At 54.3% G+C, this 22,433-nt stretch overlaps 6 protein-coding genes across 6 annotated transcripts; 2 read left to right on the forward strand and 4 right to left on the reverse strand.

The window, feature by feature from the left end:
* Window positions 1-539: 539 nt before the first annotated feature.
* On the forward strand, window positions 540-2,973 carry JN550_009300 (uncharacterized protein; the record flags this gene model as incomplete). The annotated part of the gene is made up of 7 exons (XM_049321357.1): window positions 540-675; window positions 822-1,569; window positions 1,623-1,653; window positions 1,718-1,773; window positions 1,825-1,899; window positions 1,953-2,152; window positions 2,354-2,973. 7 exons carry the CDS (start codon window positions 540-542, stop codon window positions 2,971-2,973), a joined length of 1,866 nt encoding a protein of 621 aa, XP_049168657.1.
* A 3,645-nt stretch (window positions 2,974-6,618) lies between these two features.
* On the reverse strand, window positions 6,619-7,006 carry JN550_009301 (uncharacterized protein; the record flags this gene model as incomplete). The annotated part of the gene is made up of 2 exons (XM_049321358.1): window positions 6,619-6,796; window positions 6,882-7,006. 2 exons carry the CDS (start codon window positions 7,004-7,006, stop codon window positions 6,619-6,621), a joined length of 303 nt encoding a protein of 100 aa, XP_049168658.1.
* A 6,553-nt stretch (window positions 7,007-13,559) lies between these two features.
* JN550_009302 (uncharacterized protein) lies at window positions 13,560-14,162 on the reverse strand (the record flags this gene model as incomplete). The annotated part of the gene is made up of 2 exons (XM_049321360.1): window positions 13,560-13,985; window positions 14,088-14,162. 2 exons carry the CDS (start codon window positions 14,160-14,162, stop codon window positions 13,560-13,562), a joined length of 501 nt encoding a protein of 166 aa, XP_049168659.1.
* A 1,126-nt stretch (window positions 14,163-15,288) lies between these two features.
* On the forward strand, window positions 15,289-17,236 carry JN550_009303 (uncharacterized protein; the record flags this gene model as incomplete). The annotated part of the gene is made up of 6 exons (XM_049321361.1): window positions 15,289-15,334; window positions 15,396-15,499; window positions 15,573-15,998; window positions 16,049-16,877; window positions 16,940-17,107; window positions 17,166-17,236. The coding sequence occupies 6 exons, from the start codon at window positions 15,289-15,291 to the stop codon at window positions 17,234-17,236; spliced, it is 1,644 nt and encodes a 547-aa protein (XP_049168660.1).
* Window positions 17,237-17,622: 386 nt separating this feature from the next.
* On the reverse strand, window positions 17,623-19,123 carry JN550_009304 (uncharacterized protein; the record flags this gene model as incomplete). Its single annotated transcript, XM_049321362.1, has 2 exons — window positions 17,623-18,431; window positions 18,496-19,123. 2 exons carry the CDS (start codon window positions 19,121-19,123, stop codon window positions 17,623-17,625), a joined length of 1,437 nt encoding a protein of 478 aa, XP_049168661.1.
* Window positions 19,124-20,213: 1,090 nt separating this feature from the next.
* JN550_009305 (uncharacterized protein) lies at window positions 20,214-21,896 on the reverse strand (the record flags this gene model as incomplete). The annotated part of the gene is made up of 1 exon (XM_049321363.1): window positions 20,214-21,896. One exon carries the CDS (start codon window positions 21,894-21,896, stop codon window positions 20,214-20,216), a length of 1,683 nt encoding a protein of 560 aa, XP_049168662.1.
* Between the last annotated feature and the right edge of the window lie 537 nt (window positions 21,897-22,433).

A 22,433-nucleotide genomic window follows, 5' to 3' on the forward strand; every position in this document is an offset into this window, starting at 1 on the left:
CCTGGTCCCAGTCCACCCAGCTAACACTGATGATGCGCGTCGACAAAGAAGGGTTGCCTTGTATCTCAAAGCCTTGCGTCAACCTGCACTCCTCGGACACGTCGATGCCTCGGTCTTGATCAAGGTTTCGGTTCGTTCAGAATGGATGCCGGAACCCCCCCAAATAGCGCAAGCTCGGCAGTCCCAGGGCTATCGACTGCTAGCAGAAAAGAAAGGGGGGCTATTGCGGCCCAAGCTGTACGTATACCTCTTATGACCGAACCGTCACTTCTGGCATTGAAGTTTATGCTTCAGACATGATCTCCTGATTCAATACACCCATCAGTCAACCGAAACTAACCTCTGTCAACCAGTGCGAGAGCTGTCGCCAGGTCAGTGGAAGAAAACTTTTGTTCCCCCTCCGCCGGAGAGAGTCTTTCGGTCATAAATCGCTATGCTACATCTCGACAACGCCGGTGGCGACTTCCAGTCGTCATGCCTCTCTGATCACCTTTCTCAGGTGGGTGCTGACTGCGTTATTTAATTCAGAGAAAGCAGCGATGCTCAGAAGAAAGGCCGAAGTGTGCGAGCTGCGTACGAATGAAGGTTTGGCTACACCGACAAGTTCAGCTTTGCGGGTTTCACTAAAAATTCGGTATAGCTTGAATGCAAGTATCGAGAGCCTCAACCGACCAAGTAGGTTGTCCAGCAAACAACTCTAGCTGTTCGGGCTTGAAGGCTGATTTGACCCAGGAAAGACAAAACTCTGGTTGAGATCTTGGAGCGTCTGAAAAGCCTGGAAGGGAAAGTCGACAACCTATCATTATATGGATCATTCACAGGCCAGCAGAGTGAAGTCTCAGATCAAGGCCGGGCCGCATCCGCTCTTGGAGGCGGGAAGTCTGGGTCCTGGCAAACGGCCAACGCAAACTTCACCGTCTCCATCACACCTACTTCGCCGGAAGCGACCCACTACGTATATGTCTCGGGTGCTTACAAGATGCTCTCATGGCCCTACGTGCGGCAAATACTTGAATCGTCAGCACTTGAGTCTTCGTCCATCAACTTGACCTTGCTGCAGAAGGACGGTGCATCTATATTGTCGGGGTTGCAACTACAAAGTATACCTATAGCTCTAGGGCCGCAAACTTCACAGAGTCAGAAATCTAAGCCGCCTCCAGGCTCATCATTGTCGGCTCTACCCGATGGGACACATATGACTTCCTTGGACCTGCAATGGGAGACTATGCAAAGTCTGAGTAAGGCGTATTTTGACAGCTTCAATTTGTTGTATCCGATCGTGGACCGACACTTCTTTCAGACCCAAGTGCTTCCTCCACTAGCAACACGAGGCTTGGGCAATGATATAAATTCGACGCTGATTTGCCTGATACTAGCTCTAGGCGAAGTTGCTATTGCCAGCGTTCAGGGTGATCCCTTGATGATACACAAGGGTCGCCCAGGGGGCATCAAGGGCGTTTCCCTGGAAACCCACCCTGGTGTGTTGTTCTTCAACGAGGCGAGGAAGCGCATGGGATTCAATCTCACAGAGTGCAGCCTTGAGAATGTGCAAATATTTGCATTGGCCGCGTAAGTTATCATCACCAGCCGATCGGGACTATCTACTGACCAATGAATACCAGTCTTTACTATGGAACCTGCTGCCTTCACACGGTATGCTCTTCTTCATTAGGTTTCCCTCTCTAACAGCCGAATGGCTGACAGTGCATGATTATAGGAGTTCTGGAGAATGACCACATCAGCCTCATTGGCTTGCCAGGCCTTATTGACAAGGTCGGGCTTCTGAATGAGATTTGCCACCTAGACAAGCTAACAAGCAAGTAGCAACCCTGGGGAGCTGGTGTCCATCCGCGCCGACTTAATCAGGAGACTGTTCTGGCACTGTCTGATCACAGAAACGTAAGCAACCGCCTCGGTGACTTGGCATAGAGTTATCCTGCTTACATTTCCAGATGTCTCAATTTGGAGTTCAACATGCCTCTTACGGGGCTGCACCACCTGGAAGAAATAGTTGGACTTCCTGACTTCAGTGCCGGCGCCTTTTCCGAAGAAGACTATATCAGCAACCAAGCGTCGCATTTTCAAGAGCATTTCGCGTCGCAGATTGTGCTTCGACGGCTCTCGGTCGAATTTCACAAAGCTCTTACAAACGGTAAGCATATCCTCTGCCTTCATATGAGATAGAAATTGGATTGAGTCCTCTTGCCCCTCAGATTCCAATGTTTAGGTCCTTTCTAGTACCGCAACTAAAAAGGTCCAGCTTTCGTTCCTACCAGCGGTGATTCCTCCTCAAGTTCGGGATCGATGAGCCAATCTGCTGTAGCTACCATAAAACAGCTGGCTTCCCAATTAGATCAATGGCGTGGTCTTCTACCGCCCTATCTCAACTGGGCGGACTCCCATTACGATGGCTTCTCTAGTGGAAGCCAAGGCATCTACAATCAATCAGTGTTTCCGCAGCAACTTCCGGATGGGCATTCGAATATAAACTTTACCACGGATTTCAACAATGCTATGGTCGATTACCCATATGCTGCAGATATTCAAGCAGCCATTCTGAGGACGCGCTACTATCACGTCAAACATCTAATCTACCGTCCGTTTATCTATAAGGCAACTCACCATCCGGAAATGGTCACCCATGAAGACGCTGAGGGGGTTGCCGTGTGCCTTAAGAGCTCATTGTTGTGGCCCATTACAATGTCTCCCACTCGTAACAAGAAGCGCCTCGTGCCTTTCCTGGCGTTGTGGAGCCAGAATTTTCTCGGCATACTACTCATATTGCACCTATCTCGACATGTCCCAATCTTGATACGGATCAGGGCTGAGTTGCTTGATAGCGAGTTCGAGTTCAATGCCCGGGAGACTGTTCGCCTGTACATCGACTGGATACGAGACTTGAAGGATTTCGACGCTGCAGCGTCGTGGTGCTGGAAGGTGGTGCAGAGCATTTACCCTGACGAAGCCCAGTAGTCAATGGCCATGGGAGGAAGTCCATACGACCGGAGCAAGGTGGTATCCACATGTCATTTTGATTTGATGATCGGAAATTTTTTAGGTCCGCCACGTTACCAAGATACACGCTTTGCATAGTGTAACGGCGTTGATTGAGGAGAGCAGCATGGTGCATTACTTTATAGAGTATGGGCATGGTTGCCAAAAAGTGTGCTTAGCGAGCATTTTTCTTTGAATAGTAGGAGGAAGCGCTTCCAATACAAAGGTAGAACGCATCTCGTACTCTACACTTTTCAGCAGACATCTTTGCCCACGCGTATAAAGACCCTTCAGCTACTTGGGTGTTTTTTATTTATCGACGGCTATATTTAAATCACGGCATCTAGCGCAGGGATTTTCATATCCCCGTACGTAGGGAGCTTTCGTTTGGAGCAGCGCCAACAGCCGCCTGGGCGGTACTCCGACTCGTCAATCGAACTACTGAAATTGACTGGAAGGCATGATCGCGAATTCCATTGGAGCTTGCATAGTATGGACCAGGTATGTCATGGCAACGTAAACATTGGAGTCCTGATGGGTTACCTGAGCTCACTTCGTTTCTTGTCACATCATATACGGTTAACCAAGTCCAGTGATTGGTTGACGGAGGTGTACATAACACTGCCAATGCAGACTCCTACCAGAAGAGTAAACCTCGTGGTAATCAAATAATTTGCAGAGTCATGCAATACGAGACCATATCACAAGCGAAGCGCCGTACCAGGGCAGCTGGCTCGTTAGCGCTCTCTGGATATGCGTGTTTCCATGTTGGGATGGCGGTTATGTATACTACAGGCTCGTATGCAGGAAGAACCAGATGTCAAAGCTGGTGCGTGCCGGAGACCGAGGCTTTTCCGGCGATGAAGTCGAAGATTGTGTCCTTGGACTGTGGATTCTACATCCACGTACCATGGCACAAACAAGAAGCCCCGAACGAAGCACTGTCCACTTTGCCGAGTTCCAAGGAAGTATTCCCACTCTTTGATGGGGCATCAGACGCATCGCGCACTAGTTACGACAGGCCAAGCCCCGGGATTAGGAGCTGGACCGGGGGTCTGGCCCGGCGCGACCCGAGGCTGACGCTATAGCCGGGTATCCCGTCTTCTAGGCAGTGAGTATAGAGCCGGTCGCGATCCTTGCTTTTTCTTGGTCTGATGGTCGTAGTGGCCGGGATAACCGGGCGGAGGATCGTCGTGTAATGCACAGAGGATCCTGGAAATAAGAGGGAGACGGCCTCTCAGGGGTCCAGTGGCTCAGTGCTACAGCGCATGCCACCGTGCATGGGTGGATAACAACGTCTATACGTGCGTCGGAGAGCACGGACCCTCGGCCCTCTCGGGGGGTTCTTGCCGCAATGGGTTTACCGGTCGATCTTGCACACGGAGATATGCCTGAGGGTCAAAGTCCCGGTTTCTGATACAACTCTGAATCGACCTCAGGGGTTTCAAGCCCGAGCATTTCTTAGCAACTTCAATGTTCACGACGAGCCCATCCCTCGACCTCGGAATTCGGCGCAGGAGACGCTTCCAGTAGCTGGGTTGGGGGAAGATTATCTCTGTCTCTCGACGAAGACGGGTAGCGAACGCCTCCTCCTCCATAGATCCAAGCTACCTCCCTGTCCAAAGTCAGATGATAGATCTTCAGACAAGATTATGCTGCATAATGAAACGGTGCATCTGCAGCGGGACCGCGTCAAGCTGAGGCTCTCGCTTAGAAGGGGAAACGACGCCGCAAGCCACGATGGGGCCATTATAGCCCTGTGGCTATATGCACTCTGCAAAATTGCGTATGAGGTCGCCTTGTTGCCGCGCGGAACGCAAAGAAAGCGAGGCTCATTATGGTCTTGCTCCATGGATATTAGTTTTGGAACATTGCAGCAAATGCAGTGGCATGATGCGGCGAGTCCGTCCAATGCATAGGAAGACTGGGCATGTCGTGTATACTGCATGACCATGCTATGCCAGGGCATGTATCTCATCTCAGATTCAACGATCGAGCTACATCCAGAATTCTGCATTGAATCAGGGTCTGCAGAAACCACCTTCCCCGCATCTACGTGCTCTTACGTGGACCTGTACATCTGAGAATCGTAAATTTTAAGTTTCTCTCAGACCGGTCTTCCAACTTTTCGGTCTTCGTCCGATCGTTGGGAGCGGGAGGATGTGATGCTAGCCACCATTTCATGCACATCAATTGGGCTGGTCGGCGCAGTGCCACGGGCTATTCTTGCACCCTCGTCTTGGGGGAATCTCTTATCAAACACTTTCGAGAGGCGCTTGCCAACCAGCCAACGACCCTTCACCGAACCGGGGCCGTGTTTAGATGTGTTGTTTCTGTCATGCCGCATGGCCCTGACCCGCAGTGCAACTCCAGGTTGTATGAGCAACGTGGCGGATGCACGTCGACGTTTCCCCGTGCTCTACAGGATGCCGTCCTGAGATCGATGGCACGATGAAGTCAAACGGCTTGGTTGTGATGGAGGTGGCGGCCCATGTGCCAGGCCCAGTATATTAGGAATCTGCCCTGCTTTGGTTGGATGGCAGGGAAACCGATATGCAGCTGAGTCGAAAGGGACAGCAAGCCGGCGCGATCGTCTGTGCCACACATTCCCCCCATCTCGGCGGAAGAGTGGGTAGCCTGGGGCTGCATATCCTCCTCGACCCGGGGTTATGAAGGCTAGGCGGCCTATCAGACGGAAATTCTTTGATATAGTCAAGGATCTTTGCGCTTAAAGACGAAGGAGACCGCCCTGAGGCCCGGGTGGAGCAGCAAGCTCGTGACACAGAAAGGTCATGACGCCTCCCGCGTTTCCGTGCGTGTTCCAAAGTGCTGTAGATCGTCCGCTACATTCAGGTGAAAGATACGTAACTAGTAGAGCATTCTGGTTTGACCTCGAAATAGTCCTCGTGCTTGAGGCTCTACTGGCTCGGGAGAACCTGATCAGTAAATATCAAACCCGGCACTGTTGGGCGGTAGGAGGGGACGTCGAAGACCTATATCAAGGATGTGTTATACACACACTTTGTGTGGAGGGCGACGGCGGAGTGGCTTCAGGGTCGGAAAAGCTGCTCCACCAACCTCATCTAAGAAGACACCGCGTGTGGAATGGGTGACAGGCAGGAGCATGGTGGCTTTCTGGTCGTCTCGGCCTGCCGACTTAGGCAAAACACAAGGGTGATGTTTGCTGACGCACGATGTACTGCCAACTGTACCCGTTGGTCGACCTATTTTGGGTTGATGACAACGACATATCGTACAAATCAAGCTGCCTTGAGCGAAGTATGGTATATCATGCAAGGTATTCAATATCCATGATGTCGCTAGCAAAGTGAACCATGGACCTGAGTGGTCCATCCATCCCAAAACGCCTGACAGCAGCTGTGGCAAACTGTTTTTCCCATTTCGGTACACCACAAGATTATTGTGCATATCCCGTGACCCCCAAAGAAACCCGTGCTATGCCTGTGGTTGCGAATTCCATAGATGAAGTGACCTTTCAAAAACCAGATCCCTTACGCCATACATCCGATGCCGCTAAATATGCCATCACGTCTGAACCAATGAATGAGCTGTCGTCCGCATGGGTGCCTGTCGAGCCATGTGCTTCTTCCCTGGCGTGCGGGACTAATCCCGATCCTGCTCCGTATCAGAGACGTCGGGCGTGCCCGCTTGCTGCTTTGCCGCCGCCTTTCCTGCAAGAGTTCCCGAGCCCTTGAGACCAGTGACCTGCGTGTGCTCATGGAGAAAGAAAGAAAAAGCCTCCTTTGCTTGAAGTAGCACACCCTCACTCAGATTAAGCGATCTCCAAATGAATGTCCGAATCCGACAGCTCGGATCTCGCTATGAGCCTGACCATACATTTGGAATTAAGTCCTCGAGCCGATTACGCGGGAATGTGGTAGTTTCTGGCGAAGACTCCGGCGTACGTTCCGTTGCGCCTGATTTTGACCTCGGTGGCCAAAGGGGGCTGCCAGGTTTGGAATGGAGATCTGCCGTCGAGTACCAGAATCATGATGCGTCATCCGCAGAGTGGACATTGGCCCGGCAGTACAATGTATCGCTCGTGTGGCCCTTTCGGACATGAATGCTTCCGGCTACCGTCCACGGAAGTCCTGAAGAAATGTGTCCCAGGGTCGACACAGGATGTGTAGATGTAGTAGTTTTTGGTGAAGTCACACATGTTGACAAAGCTGTTTCCCGCGGAGATTCTGCCCAGGTTAGCGTCAGTCACATATGGAACCTCGGCGGCGAGACGGACTCACTCGGTGTACCTGCCACGAGCGGTGGTGACAAAAGTCTTGAGAGTGCTGCCCAGGTCCGGGCGGTGATGTGTATGTGGATATGGCAACTACGAAGTGGGCTGGGAAGCACTTGTCACCAGGCAGCTAATCATGTTTATATAGCTGGAGGCAGGCTGGGTGGTGAAGCTCTGGTGAAAGGCAAAGACGACAGCAAGCTACCCTGGCCGGGGAGCAATAATAAGAAAGGTGAGGTATGGGTCAGGCTGGTCCCTGGCGGGCGTGAGTTGCAATTTAGGCATATTGAGAGCAAGCTCAACACCCACCAGTCTACATACCTAAACTACTGGATTGCCATGTATCGCGGAGTGGACATGGGTATATCACTTGCAGCCCAGGGTCTGGGTCTGGAGACAGGGAGCATGGGCGGGCCTGTCCAAGCCTGACCCATGTCCGAGAGTCCGTCATGACGGTCAATGAGCTGTGCGCCTGGTCTTCAACGTGTGACAACGGGGCTTCATATTTTCTTCGGGGCTCCATCAGACGATCAATGGGCAAGGCAGGCAGGCAGGGACCGGGCTCTCGCAGACGAGTCAGAGATGGTGCGCCATGAAAAGTCGATCCTTGTCTCTGTGTAGGTCCAGGGTGGCATTGGGGGTTGAAGAGGGGCAAGCGCGAGCACAGCCAGCGTGGGACGGGGCCAAGCGTCGGTAGTATTTGACAGCAGACGGAGCCCGGCCTGCGTCGAGTACAGACTACAAACAAGGGACAGAGCAGTAAACTAGGTCTTTGGTCTCTGGGGCCAGCACGCCAATTGTCATAGTCCAGGGGTGGGTGGGTTGGAAAAGCAACAGCGCGAAACGGGTAGGTATAGTACCAGGCAGGTACATTGCTTGGTTATTCAGCAACGTGGGCCCTCAAGGTTCGCGACGGATGAATGTTGGGAGGGGAACAACCCCCCCGTTCCTGGAGACGTCTTCCTGTCAAGGCGCCATGCAAGGTAAATCTATGGTCGATGCGCCCCTGCTCGGGCTTGGCGAGTGTTTAGGGTTGTCTTTTCCAGGCTCTGCCCGCAACGTCGGTTCGCCGTGTATCGACTTCGTAGAAGGCCAGAACGGGGTCCCACTGAGGTGAGACCACGCTTGTCTGCGAGGCTTTCCCTCGGTTGTCACCCCATGGAGCCTGAAGCGAGCCCCATTCCCGAGCCGCCTAGTCAGGTTAGTTGGTGTGCCGTTTGCTTCAGTAACCAGCCCACACAGTATCTGCACAATAGTTGACTCTCCGTCCACTGCAACGTGGTCCCATGGGTATATTTTCATCAGGCCTGGCAACCAAGATGCGGAGGACTCGGATGCATGCGTTCCATTGTCGTGATGTGGGAGAAGCGTCCGCCGTTGGTATGAAAGGAGAACAGTAGCGACAAGTCTGCTCCGGTAATTAGAACGAATGGGGAATATGAGAAGCCCCCAGCAACTCGTGCCGACCCAGTCTGTGTCGCCCAAATCCAAATTTTAGGTATGTCATGGTGGCTCAAACCCTGCCCGCCCACCTTTTCCACACTCAGACCCCTCGGACGGTCGAGCAATCAGCAGCAGTCGATAGCGCTCTCAGAGCACAAGCAAAAGTATCATCCCATGGGCCTGGGGCTCGAGAGTTACTCCGGAGTCGCGTAATCCTTTCTAAACACGTATAAGCGAGCCAGCCAGCCGAACTGCTCATCTCAATGGGTGCCCAAAATGCAATCAAATATTAAGATAAACAACGTATCGTCGTCACCAGCGGAGGTCATCTATATGTTCCAGGGTGCCTGGTCTTTGCCTAGAGACTCGAGATAAACATAGACACAGCATACGCTCGTTCAGGCATAGTACGTCAGCGAAGGGCGCTTACACGGCACATTCCAGTCTTAACGAGCATCTTATTATTCATAACGCGATGGCTATATCTCAAAAACTTGAACGTTTTGGGCGCGTGATACTTAACTACAGGGCAGATCGGTTGATTCGGCGGACAAGGGCTGGGTGGGGCCGAGTCTCTTTTCAATTTTAGGGATGGTCTCGGCAGCCTCCAGTGCTGGGGGGGAGCAGCCCCCCAGGAACGTAGCGGGTTTTGTGGAGAGTCCCAGAGATCGTTTGCTGGTGGGAGACCGTTGGCGAAATCATCGCATGATTTTGTAAATAGCCCGAATGGTGCGATTGAGGTGCGAGGCATATCATGTGCTCCGCCTTTCGCGGGAGGGGTCTGGTATTAATATAGCGAAACTTATCACAGGACGGATGTATCGCCGTATGCTGCCCCGGTGCTTCTCTCCAGCAGCGAGCGGCGGAGTTACACACGCATGTAGGTTTCCTTGACGAGATCTGCCTGAGGCCCAAGCAGCATGATAAGTGTGGAGGGGGCGGAAAACAACAAGGGTAGCTTCCTCCTCTCATGTGCTAAATTCGGTTCTGCTATACAAGCTTGCCTGCAGTCATAGCTCAAGCCATTGGCTCACCTGGCAGGTTGGGCAGCTGGTAGGAGATTTCGGGGCGCAATGCCTTTAGGGTTAAGCTTTTACTCGACCTCACGGGCCTCGCAAAAGGAAAATTGAGATGGACGAATTGCTGGAAGTTTAATTCCCATGTGGAATAGAGAAACTCCCGCTCGGATGCCTGTCTAACCAGGGTTACGGAACTGAACTCGGAACTGAAGACGGAACTAAAACCCACCACGCTGGACGGAGCACCATGCATAGTACCATAGTAGTACCCGACAGCTGTTCATCATCAACGCGCAGGCGAGAGTACATACACGCATTAGAGGTCCGTGAGGGGAACCCAGCGCTGTTGCTGCGAGATCTGTCACAACCCTCGGGTTGCGCAGGCCCAGATCATCAATGCGTTTCTCTCGCTGATAAGAGCTGTGTTAATGTCTGGAAGTGGTCACAATGGGCACAAAACTCCAGCAGCGCAGATGTGAAAAAGGCGGCTAGCTCCCGTTCGTCCATCCACGCTTGTGACCGAGCTGCACAACCCAGATGACAACGCGCAAGCGATGGCGTCGTCGAACCACCGTTCGATATCTCCTCCTCCTCCTCCGGAACACTCGGCCGATTGATACATACCTGTCAGGTTTGAGGGAGACGAACACGAGGATCTGAGTTGATTGCGATACCATGTCGCATCGTACTCGCAGCCAGGCCTCCATCCCGCGAAAGCAGCTTGATGAGATGAGCACCCCCACGGTCTTCCCGCTCTGCAGCTCAAAGGCGTTGGACGTTCCAGGGACAGGGCTACTCGCTACCAACGAACACTATCCAGATCTGCGCAACAGAAAAGTCTCGTTACCTCAGGCGAATCATGGGAACCCGACCACACATCCAATCAGAACCACTCTCTGCCGCTGCGGATCTCTTCAACGCGGGAAGCTTGCCAAGCTACTATGTACTGCAGTACATACATGCGGCACTCTTGATAGAGACAGCCAGTACTGTACAAAATGGATCTTTGCCCATCCTAAGTTAGGTAATATGCTATAGCCCGCGGAAACAGGTTCAACACAAAGCCGACCAGCTCATTACCCCGCTTAACACTATCGGCCTTAGTTTCATATAGGCCATCGTTGGTGTTTTCATCTAGGGATGAAGATAGTTCCGCGCTGCGCTGCACGTCATGGGCGAGATATTTCTTCTCTGTTGACATGGTACACCTTGGGATCTTGAGGTGGGCGGGCTCGAAACGTATGTTTGGCTGGGAACTACATCGTACAGCAAGTACCTAGTAGTAGGTGTCACTGCTTCCGCAGCTGCTGGCGCATCCCGTCTGACAGCACGATCCCATCAAGCATGTCCCATCTATTACTTGCCCCGATCGGGATCTGTGCATCAGATTGGTTGGCCAGCTGCAACCGCGCTTGCTGCAGGTTCCAGGTTGAGCCTCGACGTTTGATCGAATGTGACATATTCTGCATTTCCTCCGGACGGAAGGCTTGGCATACATAGACCAAACGCCCGTCCAGATGCCTATTGTCACATGAGGACTCTTTGCCTGCTTTGAAGATCATTCATCAATGCATGGTAAGATCGTGCATCAAGGCCAGCTGAACCAAGACTCTCGCAACAGCTCAGTTGTTTGTCCTTGCCCCCAACGGGGTTTGTTAACTGACGCTAGCACGTAGCTATCTTTGCAGTGGAGGTCTGCGCACTCGTAGTGGGCCGGAATCGTTGCCGTACGATACCTACCATGGTAGTGGGAGCGGATGGCGGTAACCGTCGAAGTACCGGCCGCCACATCGACGAGGATGCAGCCATTCTCATCTCCCGGGACATTCCCCGTTGCGCATGCTTCGAGGTGAGCTGCATCTGCCGTGCGGGCTGGGTCACAACGGTAGTAAAGTTTCAAGATGATCCCGAGGTAGTACCCCGTACTGTCGCTACGGTTCGGCTCAACATATCGGAGCGCGCAACCTTATTGTACATGGTACCAACACCGCTCTTTGTAACATACCACATGTGGCATGATCAGTCGGTAGTCCTGTTGACGGATGCAGATTGTCTATCAAAGTGACTGAGCAGATTCCCGGGTCTGACTTGGCTTGACACAATGACCTCAATCAGCCAGTTGCCTGCTGCGAAGCTCTGGCTATACGGTGTTTATACACCCAGTGCTGCGGCCAATCATTGGCCCGTAGTCCACGGAACAAATCCCTATGGACAGATTTCTTCCGTGGTCAGCCTTATTGGAGGCTGCTACAGTGCCGAAACCGAAACGAAGCCGCTTGGCTTGAGCGTGGGACTAGAGCCGCAGATGGATATAGTCCCATAGGTATGTACACATGTACTGCAGTGTGGTGGATAATACTGAAGAGCCTCAGCGAGGCTCAGACAAGCCAACAAGTGCGATGTGGGGCAACGATCTCTGCCCAACGGGCGCGAGGCACTCAAGTTAATTTGCTGTATGCTGACGAAAAGATGACTACTCCTAGTTTCTTTCTACGGTTTGATACTGACTACAGTTAGCTTCTTTGACGCTCTGCTTGCGACAGCGGCAGTGAAGCAAGTAGCGGAACGCTAATCCGTCTCTGTATTGCAACCCGCTTCCGTCCAGAACTCACACAACCTTGACAACGTCAACCGCCAGACCGGTCAGTTGATGGATGTAACGCTGCCAGGCGGCCCAGATCGATGAGGCCCGATCTTCAATAGATTGGTTTGCTTGCCTGCGTGCCCTGCAGACGGCGCAAACAGATCGTACAGGAGCAGAAATTAGCATCATCGCGATGACAAGGTATTCCGCGGTGCCCGAACGTCTGAGCGCAAAGGTAACTTCCTTAGCATCCCTGCCACCATGGGCCCCGTTGGTTTCGCGGACGTCTGAGCGCTCGTCCGATCTTGTCAACATCAGGCCTATCCCAGCAGCCAGGAAAACAAACCAGTACCGCAGGTAGAGGAACCCCATAACTCGTACCGAGTACTCGTGAGGTATTCGAGCCAAGCTTCACCACCGCATTTGGGGTCTGGGGTCCCCGATTAGTTCATCATCGTACATGGGCCACGCATGTACCATAGCAAGTGTTTCCTATTCGGACATGTTGATGAATCCGGCTCCCGGGTTCCGCCAACGCTCGGGCTCTACCGTCCACCCGTCTGCAGTAGTCTATCGAGCCATCTAGCACCACCGAGCACTCGCCGGCTGCAACCCGTCTTGAACCCTTCGGGGACGACGTCCGGCTGTGACGAGCATCGCGCCTCTAGTCCCGCGGCGCTCTTGAAAGCATATAGCCTGCAGTGACGCCCGCTATGGTTTCCAGCTTGACCACGACTCGATTGGTTTGCGAGCACCAGCCGCTGTTTGGCACACAACGTGCCTCGAGGGCAGTTTAGCTATCACCAAACAAGTGTAGTCTGCGGAAGTGATGCTTCCGATGCGTAGTTTCGTGATTGACTTATCACTTTCGGATAGGTCATGAGCGCCCATCAAACTCTAGATCACGGCTTATCGTTCGTGTCAACAACTGCGGAACCTGGACACAAACGAGCAAGCATTCTCCAGTTCGGTGTACATATCCACGATGTCAACAGAGTACTCTTGACCCAAGCACGTAGTCTTTACAGCTTCGAATCGATACGCCAAGCAGCCAAGACACGACAAGGTTCCGATAGTTGATATGGGTAGTGATGGTTAGGGCCCTACATCCATCTACGGTATGTATTTACATGACTCAGGAGTTCATTCTGTGGAATGATTTTGTCGTGATTAATATATTCTCCCGCATCCTTCGCACCATGGTACCATGTAGGAAAGCACAAACTAAGTTGAGAAACCGTTTGCTGCATCTCCTGAAAGAGACCTAGATGAGTGCAAGAGCCGCAAGGAGTCCGCCGAATACACCCGCCGTTCCCACTGCACCGGCATTGCCGGCGTTCGGGCTAGCTGACGTCGTTGATGATGAGGATGATGCTGCGGAGGAAGTGGTCGCGGTGCTGTTGCCGCCAGCAGTAATGGCAGGAACTGTAGAAGCGCCGGTGCCGGAGCCGGTGGCGGTGCTGGTGGCCGTTGTCGAACAGCTGACGGCGGTAGGGACCTGGACGCCTTGTGTGCTGCAGAACTTGATGGCGAAGTCTACTGCGGCCTGCTGGTCAGCAGCGTTGCAGACCGAGGCCAAGCAGCATGCGATGTCGCTCAGAAACGTCTGCTGAGAGCAAATGCATTTGGCGTCGATCTGGGGGCAGCCGCCGATGTTGCTTCCGGAAGTGAATTTGGTTACGCATCCTTGCTGTTATGCGTGTTTATGTCAGCTTCTGACGACTATAGTAGCACCAACCAATTGATGGTTGTGATGAAGTATCCTCCAGACAGCTCAGGAGTTCGTTCGTACCGCGCACTGAGGTAAGCCATCAAACTGGGCTGCCACCAAACTGACGCCAGCGAGGGCTACTAGTGTGATCTTCATGGTGGTGGATGTGTGGATGTGTGTTTTCGCGAAGGCAATGCGAGGGGTGTTCGGTTCGCAGACGTAGGATATCGTGGGTTCGACGTGTCTTTAGTAGGTGGGAGTTACAGCTCAGGGAGCATTGAATGGAGAAGATGTTTACCAGCCGCTGCAACTGGCTGAGAAGCGGAGGCAATGTTGGTTCCCGTTCTCCAACTCGATGGCAGCTGCCTCGGTGATGTCGTTCAGCCAATAAGCATGTGCATACTTTCGATCTGGGGAAATGAAGACCCCTAGCTGGGTCTGGGTGGCGCCCGTCTCCCCTCCCCCCTGGGGATCATCGACACCTGACTTTCTGCAATTGTGCCCCCTGTGTGCCTTCTCATTTGGCATGAGATTGCCTCCAACGTATCCACGTCAGTTTTCACGACGCGAATCCAGCATATTGCTTCTCTGGCGGAGGAAAGCAGCTTCCAGCTTCGAAATGACTTGGCAATAAGCTTGTCAGAGTGGAGGCAGAACTGGGTACGCTGCCAGGATGACAGCTCCTTCGGCCCGCAATTTAAGGGTCTGACGATGCACAATTGTGGAACATCAACCAGATTATGGGCTGTATAGAGTTGCGTAACAGCCTTGTACGAACGAGTGAGGGACGATTGTGCCCTGGCTTGGCAACTCTGTTTCTTGGAGCAATCTGCCCCCAACGCAGTGTCGGGTGGGAATACGAGCCTAAAAGTTCACTTCATCGGCTTGAGGGAGTACTTGCAGGCCCTGCGTGTGTATGGTTGTGGACGGGTCTAACGACTTACACGAGTCTCATACCCAACACTGGCCTTTGATTGACAACATTTGGTAATATGACCTGTAAAGTATAATGGTCTATATAAACTTTCAGAATAGAATGGATGCATCGGCATTTGTGAGCTGGCAGGGGCGAGTGCCGAATCAAACAAACGTCGATCACAGGCGCCGCGTTGGCCCCTCTTCTCCAACTGCAATCGGGAACGCGCGGACGCCACCAGTCCCAGCTCGACTCCGGCCTCCAACGCCAAAAGACCAGCTGTTGCGGCAACTTCAGCTCACAGAGACGACAGGATCGGTGATATGTGAAGACTCCCACCGGCGACAACGTTTGCTCTCCTCAGTCATGGGGCTCGGTATCCTCGAAGACACGGTCCTCGACCACGTCCCCGGTATGGCTTCACATGTCCTCCTGCCGAGGCCCCTCACGTCTAGCTAACGAAGATGCGACAGGCACGACACGGTACTTTGACGATCCGGACAGGCCACAGACCGCGGAGACGGTGAATGCGCGAGGGTTGAAGTGTGACAGGAGTGGTCCTGTTCCGATTATACTTGTGAGTCCTTATAGTGCTATAGGACAGCAGCATTGTCCTCTTGGCTCGCAAACCTAACCCTGTTCCTGCGCAGCACCCTCAGCCATCCGACGACCCGAACGATCCCCTGAACTGGCCGCTATGGCGACGCGATCTGATCACCTTCATCCTCTCAATCACCGCCATCTTCGCGACGGCCCTGGGCCCCATCCTGGCCGCCAACACCCTGACGCTCTCGCTGTGGTTCACCATGGACTTCACCTACATCGCGCTATTGACGGGCTACTTCCTGCTGGGCGTGGGTTTCGCAGGGTTCTTCTTCGTCCCATCTAGCAGGATCCTGGGCAAGAGACATGCGTTCATTTTTGGCACATGCCTTCTTATAGCGTCGAGTGCGTGGGCTGGGGCCGTGGGTACGAATTATACCAGCCTGCTCTGGGCGAGAATTATCCAGGGAGTGGGAACAGCACCGTTCGAATCCTTGGTCAATGCAGCCGTTGGAGATCTGTATTTCGTACATGTAAGTACTTCCTCCGACTTGCCGGGCGACGTTCTAAACTCTTTGTTCAGGAACGGGGAAAGCGCATGGCCTTTACGAACCTGGCTGTATTTGGCGGCGCGTTCTTCACTCCCATCGTCGTGGGAAAGATCACGCACACGATCCATTGGTGGTGGACCTTCTACCTGGTCGCCATCTTCTGTGCCGTCTGTCTTGTGGCAATTATCTTCTTCTGTCCGGAGACTGCCTTCCGCCGGGATGCGGCCCTCAATACGGATATCGGAGCATTCGACGGCTCCGACGAGCAGACTTTGAAAGAATCCGAGGCACAGTCACAGCCAGTCCGGATGACATCCGGACCTAGCCGCCCGAAGAAGGCATACGCACAGTCCCTGGCTTTATTCGACGGCCGCAAGACCGATGAGAACTTCTTCAAGCTACTGCTTCGACCGTTCCCTCTATTCGCCCAGCCCGCCTTCCTTTGGGCTTGCTTGATTCAAGGGACAATGATCGGCTGGACAGTTTTCATCGGTGTCGTCCTGGCTGCCATCTTTCTGGGGCCACCACTGTTCTGGAACGAAGTGTCAACAGGTTATGCGTACGTGGGACCATTCCTGGGTGCCATTCTTGGCTTCGCTATCGCTGGTGGCCTCTCAGACTGGAGCGCCAAATATCTAACCAAACTCAATGGTGGCGTGTACGAGCCAGAATTCCGCATCCTGCTTGTAATACCTCAACTTATCTTCGGATGCATGGGCCTCTATGGGTTCGCTATTACCAGTGTGGGCACTCTGGCGAAGGAATACCACTGGACCGTCCCTATCATGTTTTTTGGATTCGAGGTCTGCGGCATGGTCATTGGAGCTGTCGCCAGCTCGCTCTACATTGTAGATGCATACCGTAAGTCCTGCATGCCTCCCGTGGTATTTGCTTCTATACAATGCTAATACTGTGGTTCACAGGGGACCTGGCTGTTGAGGGCTTCACATGCTTAATAATCTTCAAAAACATGTTCAGTTTTGGCCTCACGTACAAGGCTTACCAGTGGCTTATTGTGGGGGGCATTAAGGAGACTTTTATTGCTCTCGCGTCAGTTCAGGTGGTGATATGCCTGCTGAGTATTCCCATGTGTAGGTTTCTCCCTACCTGTCCTTATCATGCTGAGCCATTGCTAATCATAGTCCCAAGATGTGTTCGGCAAGCGGAACCGCAGTTTCTTCTATCGCCATGACCTGCTTGAGTTGACTGGCTTGCGGTGAACAGGGGTTTGCGTATAGCCAGTTTACGTCGGATAATTTCGAAAGTTTGGAGGACTTAATATACCCAACTTAATGCACTCACCTTAATCATGTCGATAGTAATTAGTCAGAAAAACGAGCACGAAAATTCATGTTGGTTATCTTGTATCATATCGCTCCGAGTGAGGGGTGATTTGGTAGTCATGCATACATGCATCACACAATTTTCACAGTGAATTTCGCATATCAGCAGTCCCGAATGAAACGGTATTATTTTACTAGATTGGTATCGTTCAAGTTAGAGTCGTGACATGTCGTTAGCTTCCAAGCGTGGTATTAAGCGTTACGTGCAACTCCTCAGCCAACCTCCCGTCCCCAATACACTCAGTCTTCCTTCAACCACACCCTTAGGCCTTTAGCTCAGAGGTGGGCCCAGAGCTGGCGGCCAGAGCCGACTTCTTGACCAGCTTCAAGCCAGCAACGAAGTACACCAAAGCCTCGACGCCCAGGATGACGACGAGCGTCACCAGCGCGCCAATAACACCAGCGACCGGCAGCGAGATGCCGTTGCCCGAGGTCGAGGTGGCCGACGCGCTGCCGCTCCCGGAGTCCGAGCCCGAGGCGAACTGGGCGCAGACGCCGGTCGAGTTGCCGCAGGCGGTGCACCAGGCGGCCGTGTCAGCGATGGCGAACTTGCCCATCTCAGCGACGAAGGTCGTCCAGGGGAGCAGGGTCTCGCTCTGGCCGAAGAGCGGGTAGGCGACCGGGGCGTGGGCGGCGGCGGACCCGTTGGCGAACAGGAAGCGCACCGAGACGTCGGCGGCGGCCGGGTACGAGGAGGCGGTCACGGCGGCGTCCGAGGTGTCCACCAGCTCGAAGGCCATGGACGAGGCGTAGTCGACGATGCCGCGGAAGTTATCCGACACGGCCGGCAGCTGCGCCAGGCCGAAGAAGGACAGGAACGACGCGTAGGCGCCGAACTGCACGCCCAGCGGCTGCTTGGACTTGCCCGTCAGCGTCGCGTTGAGCTGCGTGACGATCTGGCCCGCGAGCGTGGCGCCCGCGACGGCCCGGATCGGGTCCGTCTCGTTGTAGGCCAGCCCCCACTCGTGGGCGTTGGCCAGCCAGAAGAGCTCGTGCAGAGTCTCGTTGGTGAGCAGGTCCTCAGACGGGATGGTCAAGTTGTGGATGGTGGCCACGTTGATGTAGTCGTAGACTATCTGCCGTGTTAGTCATGCAAAGCTGGCGGGTGTAGCTGGGCCAAGTAATTTGCTGCTTACTGGTGTAGCCGTTCTTGAAGCTGGCCTGGCTCGAGGTGAAAGTACTGTTGATCACGGGCAAGAGTCCCTGGTAGAAATCCTGGGTGCCCTTGAGAGTCGACAGGTACTCGCTCGAGGAGAAGTAGTTGTTGGAGCTCACGACGGCGTTGCCGCAGCCAGAGCCGCCCTGGAGCCACTCGTTGTTCTCCGCGTTGGAGGATGACGAGGCAGACGCGACGGCATTGATGGGGATGTACTGGTAGCCATTCAGGGAGCCCTCGATGGAGGAGCCGTTGGCCAATTTCTCGACAGACACAGTTCCCACCGGAGGGTACACGCCCTGCATGAACGCCTGCGCCGAGTTCTGGAGCACCGTGTCCGTCTGCGAGGTGACGGTCATCTGGTTGGCGACGGCGACGTCGCTGCTGAGCCTGTAGATGGGCGACGAGGCATCAGATGCGACATACCGGCTGCGGTAGTAGGCGCCGGACTGGTACACCTGCTCCTGGCCGAGCGAAGTCAGATTCGCGGGCGCGAGCGCCTTTGGCGTACGGTCTCCATGGCGATGGAAGATGTAGACGCCGAGTATAGTCTCAGCAGTCACGGCCGGCAGGGCTGCCAGGGCCAGAAGAGTGAGCTTCATTGCCATATTGTAAGAGCTGCAGCTACCCTATCGACTGGAGTAGATTCCGGGTCTAGGAGCAGTGTGGATGGGTAATTATAGGGCAGATAAAGTGAAAAGGCAGAAGGGTCTACTCTTGTAGCCAGCTTCCGTCGAAAGAAGACTAAAGATAACCCACATGGAAGCCAAACCCCAATCGGCAATGGAGGGTCAGCAGAAAATCTCGTCTGCATCTCCCATGCTGCTCTGACTTGAACCCCGCCCATCCTGTTGCATTCGCACTACACATAGGTACAGCCGTTGCCGGCCACTGAGTGACTGAGCCGCCAGACCCCGGCTGCGAATTTGGTCGGAGGCGGGCGACTGCGGAAGTCGGTGGAGCTCGGGCAGACTTAAGCACGAGATAGGGCGGCACTATTTCCGTGTGCCCAATGAGAAGCCAAGGGCCGGGGGTTTATAGCAGCCCACTCGAGGAAGAAGCTCCCGTCTTGGCGTTAGCGTCGCGAGCTATGGTGGGGACGACATGCATGTCAGAGGCTGCCCTCGACCTGGGTGTTCACGAAGCGACTCGAGCATTTCCGGAGGTCTCCTAAGGCCGGTGGTAACGTCTTGATAGGAGTTGACAAACCCGTCTTTCGTCCTCCATGCCGAGTAGTTACGCCAGGGCCCGAACAAACTGATAAGTGACTTATATCTTTGTTCCATCACGGAGCAAACGCCAAGGATCAGGGCCCCCTGTTTACTGTCAGTCGCCGCTAATAATGAGAGGCCCACCTTGTAAGTGGGCATATTGATGGGCGACGTGCTTCCCGCCCAAGGCTGACAAATTTGGAATCCTGTCGCTATATTGTAAGTTGTTCATGACACAGATGCGTCCGGAGAAAACTCTCCACATAAACCATGTGTCTTCCAAGTTGAAATCTCGTTCTTTGTTAGCTGTTGGGGATGAGGTCTAGCAATGCTTGCGTTCGTAGTGAATTGTCGATAATAGGATCTCAGCCCGTAGTTGAATGCTAAAAAATATTTGATAAGGTGATATAGATGGAGACCCATGATGGGGCTACATCTATACAGTCCTGCCAAGGCTTGACTATAGCTACTACAGCCACTATTGCCGTTAAAACCAAATCACTGTGACTTTACCCTCCATGTCCTCACCGACAACAAACCTCTCATCACCACAGATCCGGCCCTTGCCCACCAGTTCTCCCCACATCTCGTCCCCGAATCTGACCTCGTCCGTCTCGTGGCCATCGCCGTCTTCCTCCTTGATGCTGATCCGGGGGAGCACGAACACGGATAGGGCCTCGACCATGAAGCATTGCCTGGCGACGATCCTAACCCCTGCCTCGGCATCGACCAGTTCGCTCATGGTCAGGTACGGGAATTCCTCGTGGCGCCAGCACGGCGCCAAGCCAGGCCATACGTTGCTGTGACTTGTAGATGTCGAAGTGGCATTGTTCAGCCGGGCCGCGGAGCCCGAGCGGGGACAGAAGGAGAGATGAACATTGCCGTCGGCACAGCACTCGTCGTACCACCGAGGGCCCATCCCGGTCATGGGTATACCAGTACAGCGGACATGGTGATGACGAGGCGGTATAAGCGAGGATTGCGGGCCCGCCAGCCAACGGTGCTCCTCTTCGTGGATGTAGACGTTTTGGTCGTCCAGTAAGATCTCGCGGAAGGAAGGCGTGTGCCGTTGGCGAAGACCCAGGAAGTCCAAGTCCCGCCAGGTCAGGCGCTGGATAACATGAGGCCCCAAGTCGGCATCCGGCTTGTGAGCGCCGGAGGGATCCTGCGAAGGGCGGTACTGCGACGGGAACGAGATGTCCCAAACCGTGAGCTGCTCGAGCGGGTCCTCCTCGCCCCAGGGCGAGCGGTTCGGCTGCCACAAGTACAGGGCGTAGTGGGTGGCCGTGTGGGCCGAGAAGAAGCGATCGTGGCGGTTCAGCGGCAGGCCCAGGAAATGGATCTTCCACTCGGAGCGGAACGTGATGGTCCAGCCGGACGCGCCCGAGACGGACCGCACGACGGAGAATCGGGGCGACCGCGACGACGAGCGCGGCGAGCACCGCAGCACGTCGAACGCCGTGGCGAAGTGCCGGTGCACCGACTCCCGGTCGTTGAGCTGGTGGTACGCCTCGCGCTCGCACCACTCGACGACCAGGACGCCGCACCGCAGGCGGATGCGGCGGACGATCTTGCCGGCCACGCCGAACGGCACGGCGAACCGGTGCCGCGTCTCCAGGTCGTAGGCGACGCAGCGGCCCTCGGCGTCCTGGTAGACGAGCAGGCCGTCGTCCATGGACCACGCGGCGTCGCGGTACGCAAACGAGGCCGTGTTGTCATTGAAGCGCAGGAAGCGCCGCCAGGGCTCGACGCCGCGGAACAGCAGCGGGTGGTCCTGCTTGGCCTCCTGGACGACGTCGACTTTCTCCACGAGCCGGGGCCGGGCGGCCCGGAGGAAGTGGTAACGACGCGCGACCCTGGCGTAGAGCGCCGTCCAGTCCGGCCGCTTCGGGGACGATGCGGCGGCGGCCGCCGATGGCGCGCGCATCTCCCGGCAGCGCGGGAAGTGCCATCTCAGGAGGTTCCAGGAGACATCTTCCGAGGAGAAGGTCTTGAGCCAGGCTCGGTTCACGCCGCGGCAGACGATGCTGTCCTCCGGGGACAAGTAGGAGATGACGAGAAGGAACACGTCGTTTGGGAGGTAGACGAGCTTCCCCGAGAGGCTTGTAGAGCCGTCATCGAGTTCTTGGATTGCAGTCTGTTCGGGTCCGGAGTCGTCGTTGATGCGCATCCTTCGTGTGCTGGTTCCAAAAGGCAGAGGAAAGTTGGGTGCTGTGGCCGTGTCGTTGCCGAGATACGGAGGGCACCAGCCTATGCTGAATCATCATAGGCCTGCCTGCTGCATTTGACCTACCGGTAGCAGGAGCGTCATGTTGGTTCCAGAGATCAGCCTCGAATCTTGCAGCCTTAAAAATCGAACTGGTCAATTCAATAAGCACACATCTCAGGCCCACGTTGCTGCACTCTGGAAAATCAATACTGCCTCGGCAACTTAGTCTTCGCATACCGAGTCCACCCGCCTAGGTAATCAGCAACCTTGTGGGGTCAATAGGCCCACGTGTCATGAACCCAAGCGTTATATTACCTAACTTGGGCACACACCTGAATGATACTTGGATGAAGTCACATATAATGGTTGTCGTTTGTTTTCTACATGATAACAGCAAGAAGACACTTACACGGCAACGACGTCATCGTTGTAATTGCCGTGCTGACTATATGCAGCCGCAGCAGCGCGTGCCTCACACTGTAGATCAACAATAAGGCG

Source organism: Neoarthrinium moseri (assembly GCF_022829205.1).
Source record: "Neoarthrinium moseri strain CBS 164.80 chromosome Unknown scaffold42_Wmoseri_CBS_16480, whole genome shotgun sequence".
NCBI lineage: Eukaryota > Fungi > Ascomycota > Sordariomycetes > Amphisphaeriales > Apiosporaceae > Neoarthrinium > Neoarthrinium moseri.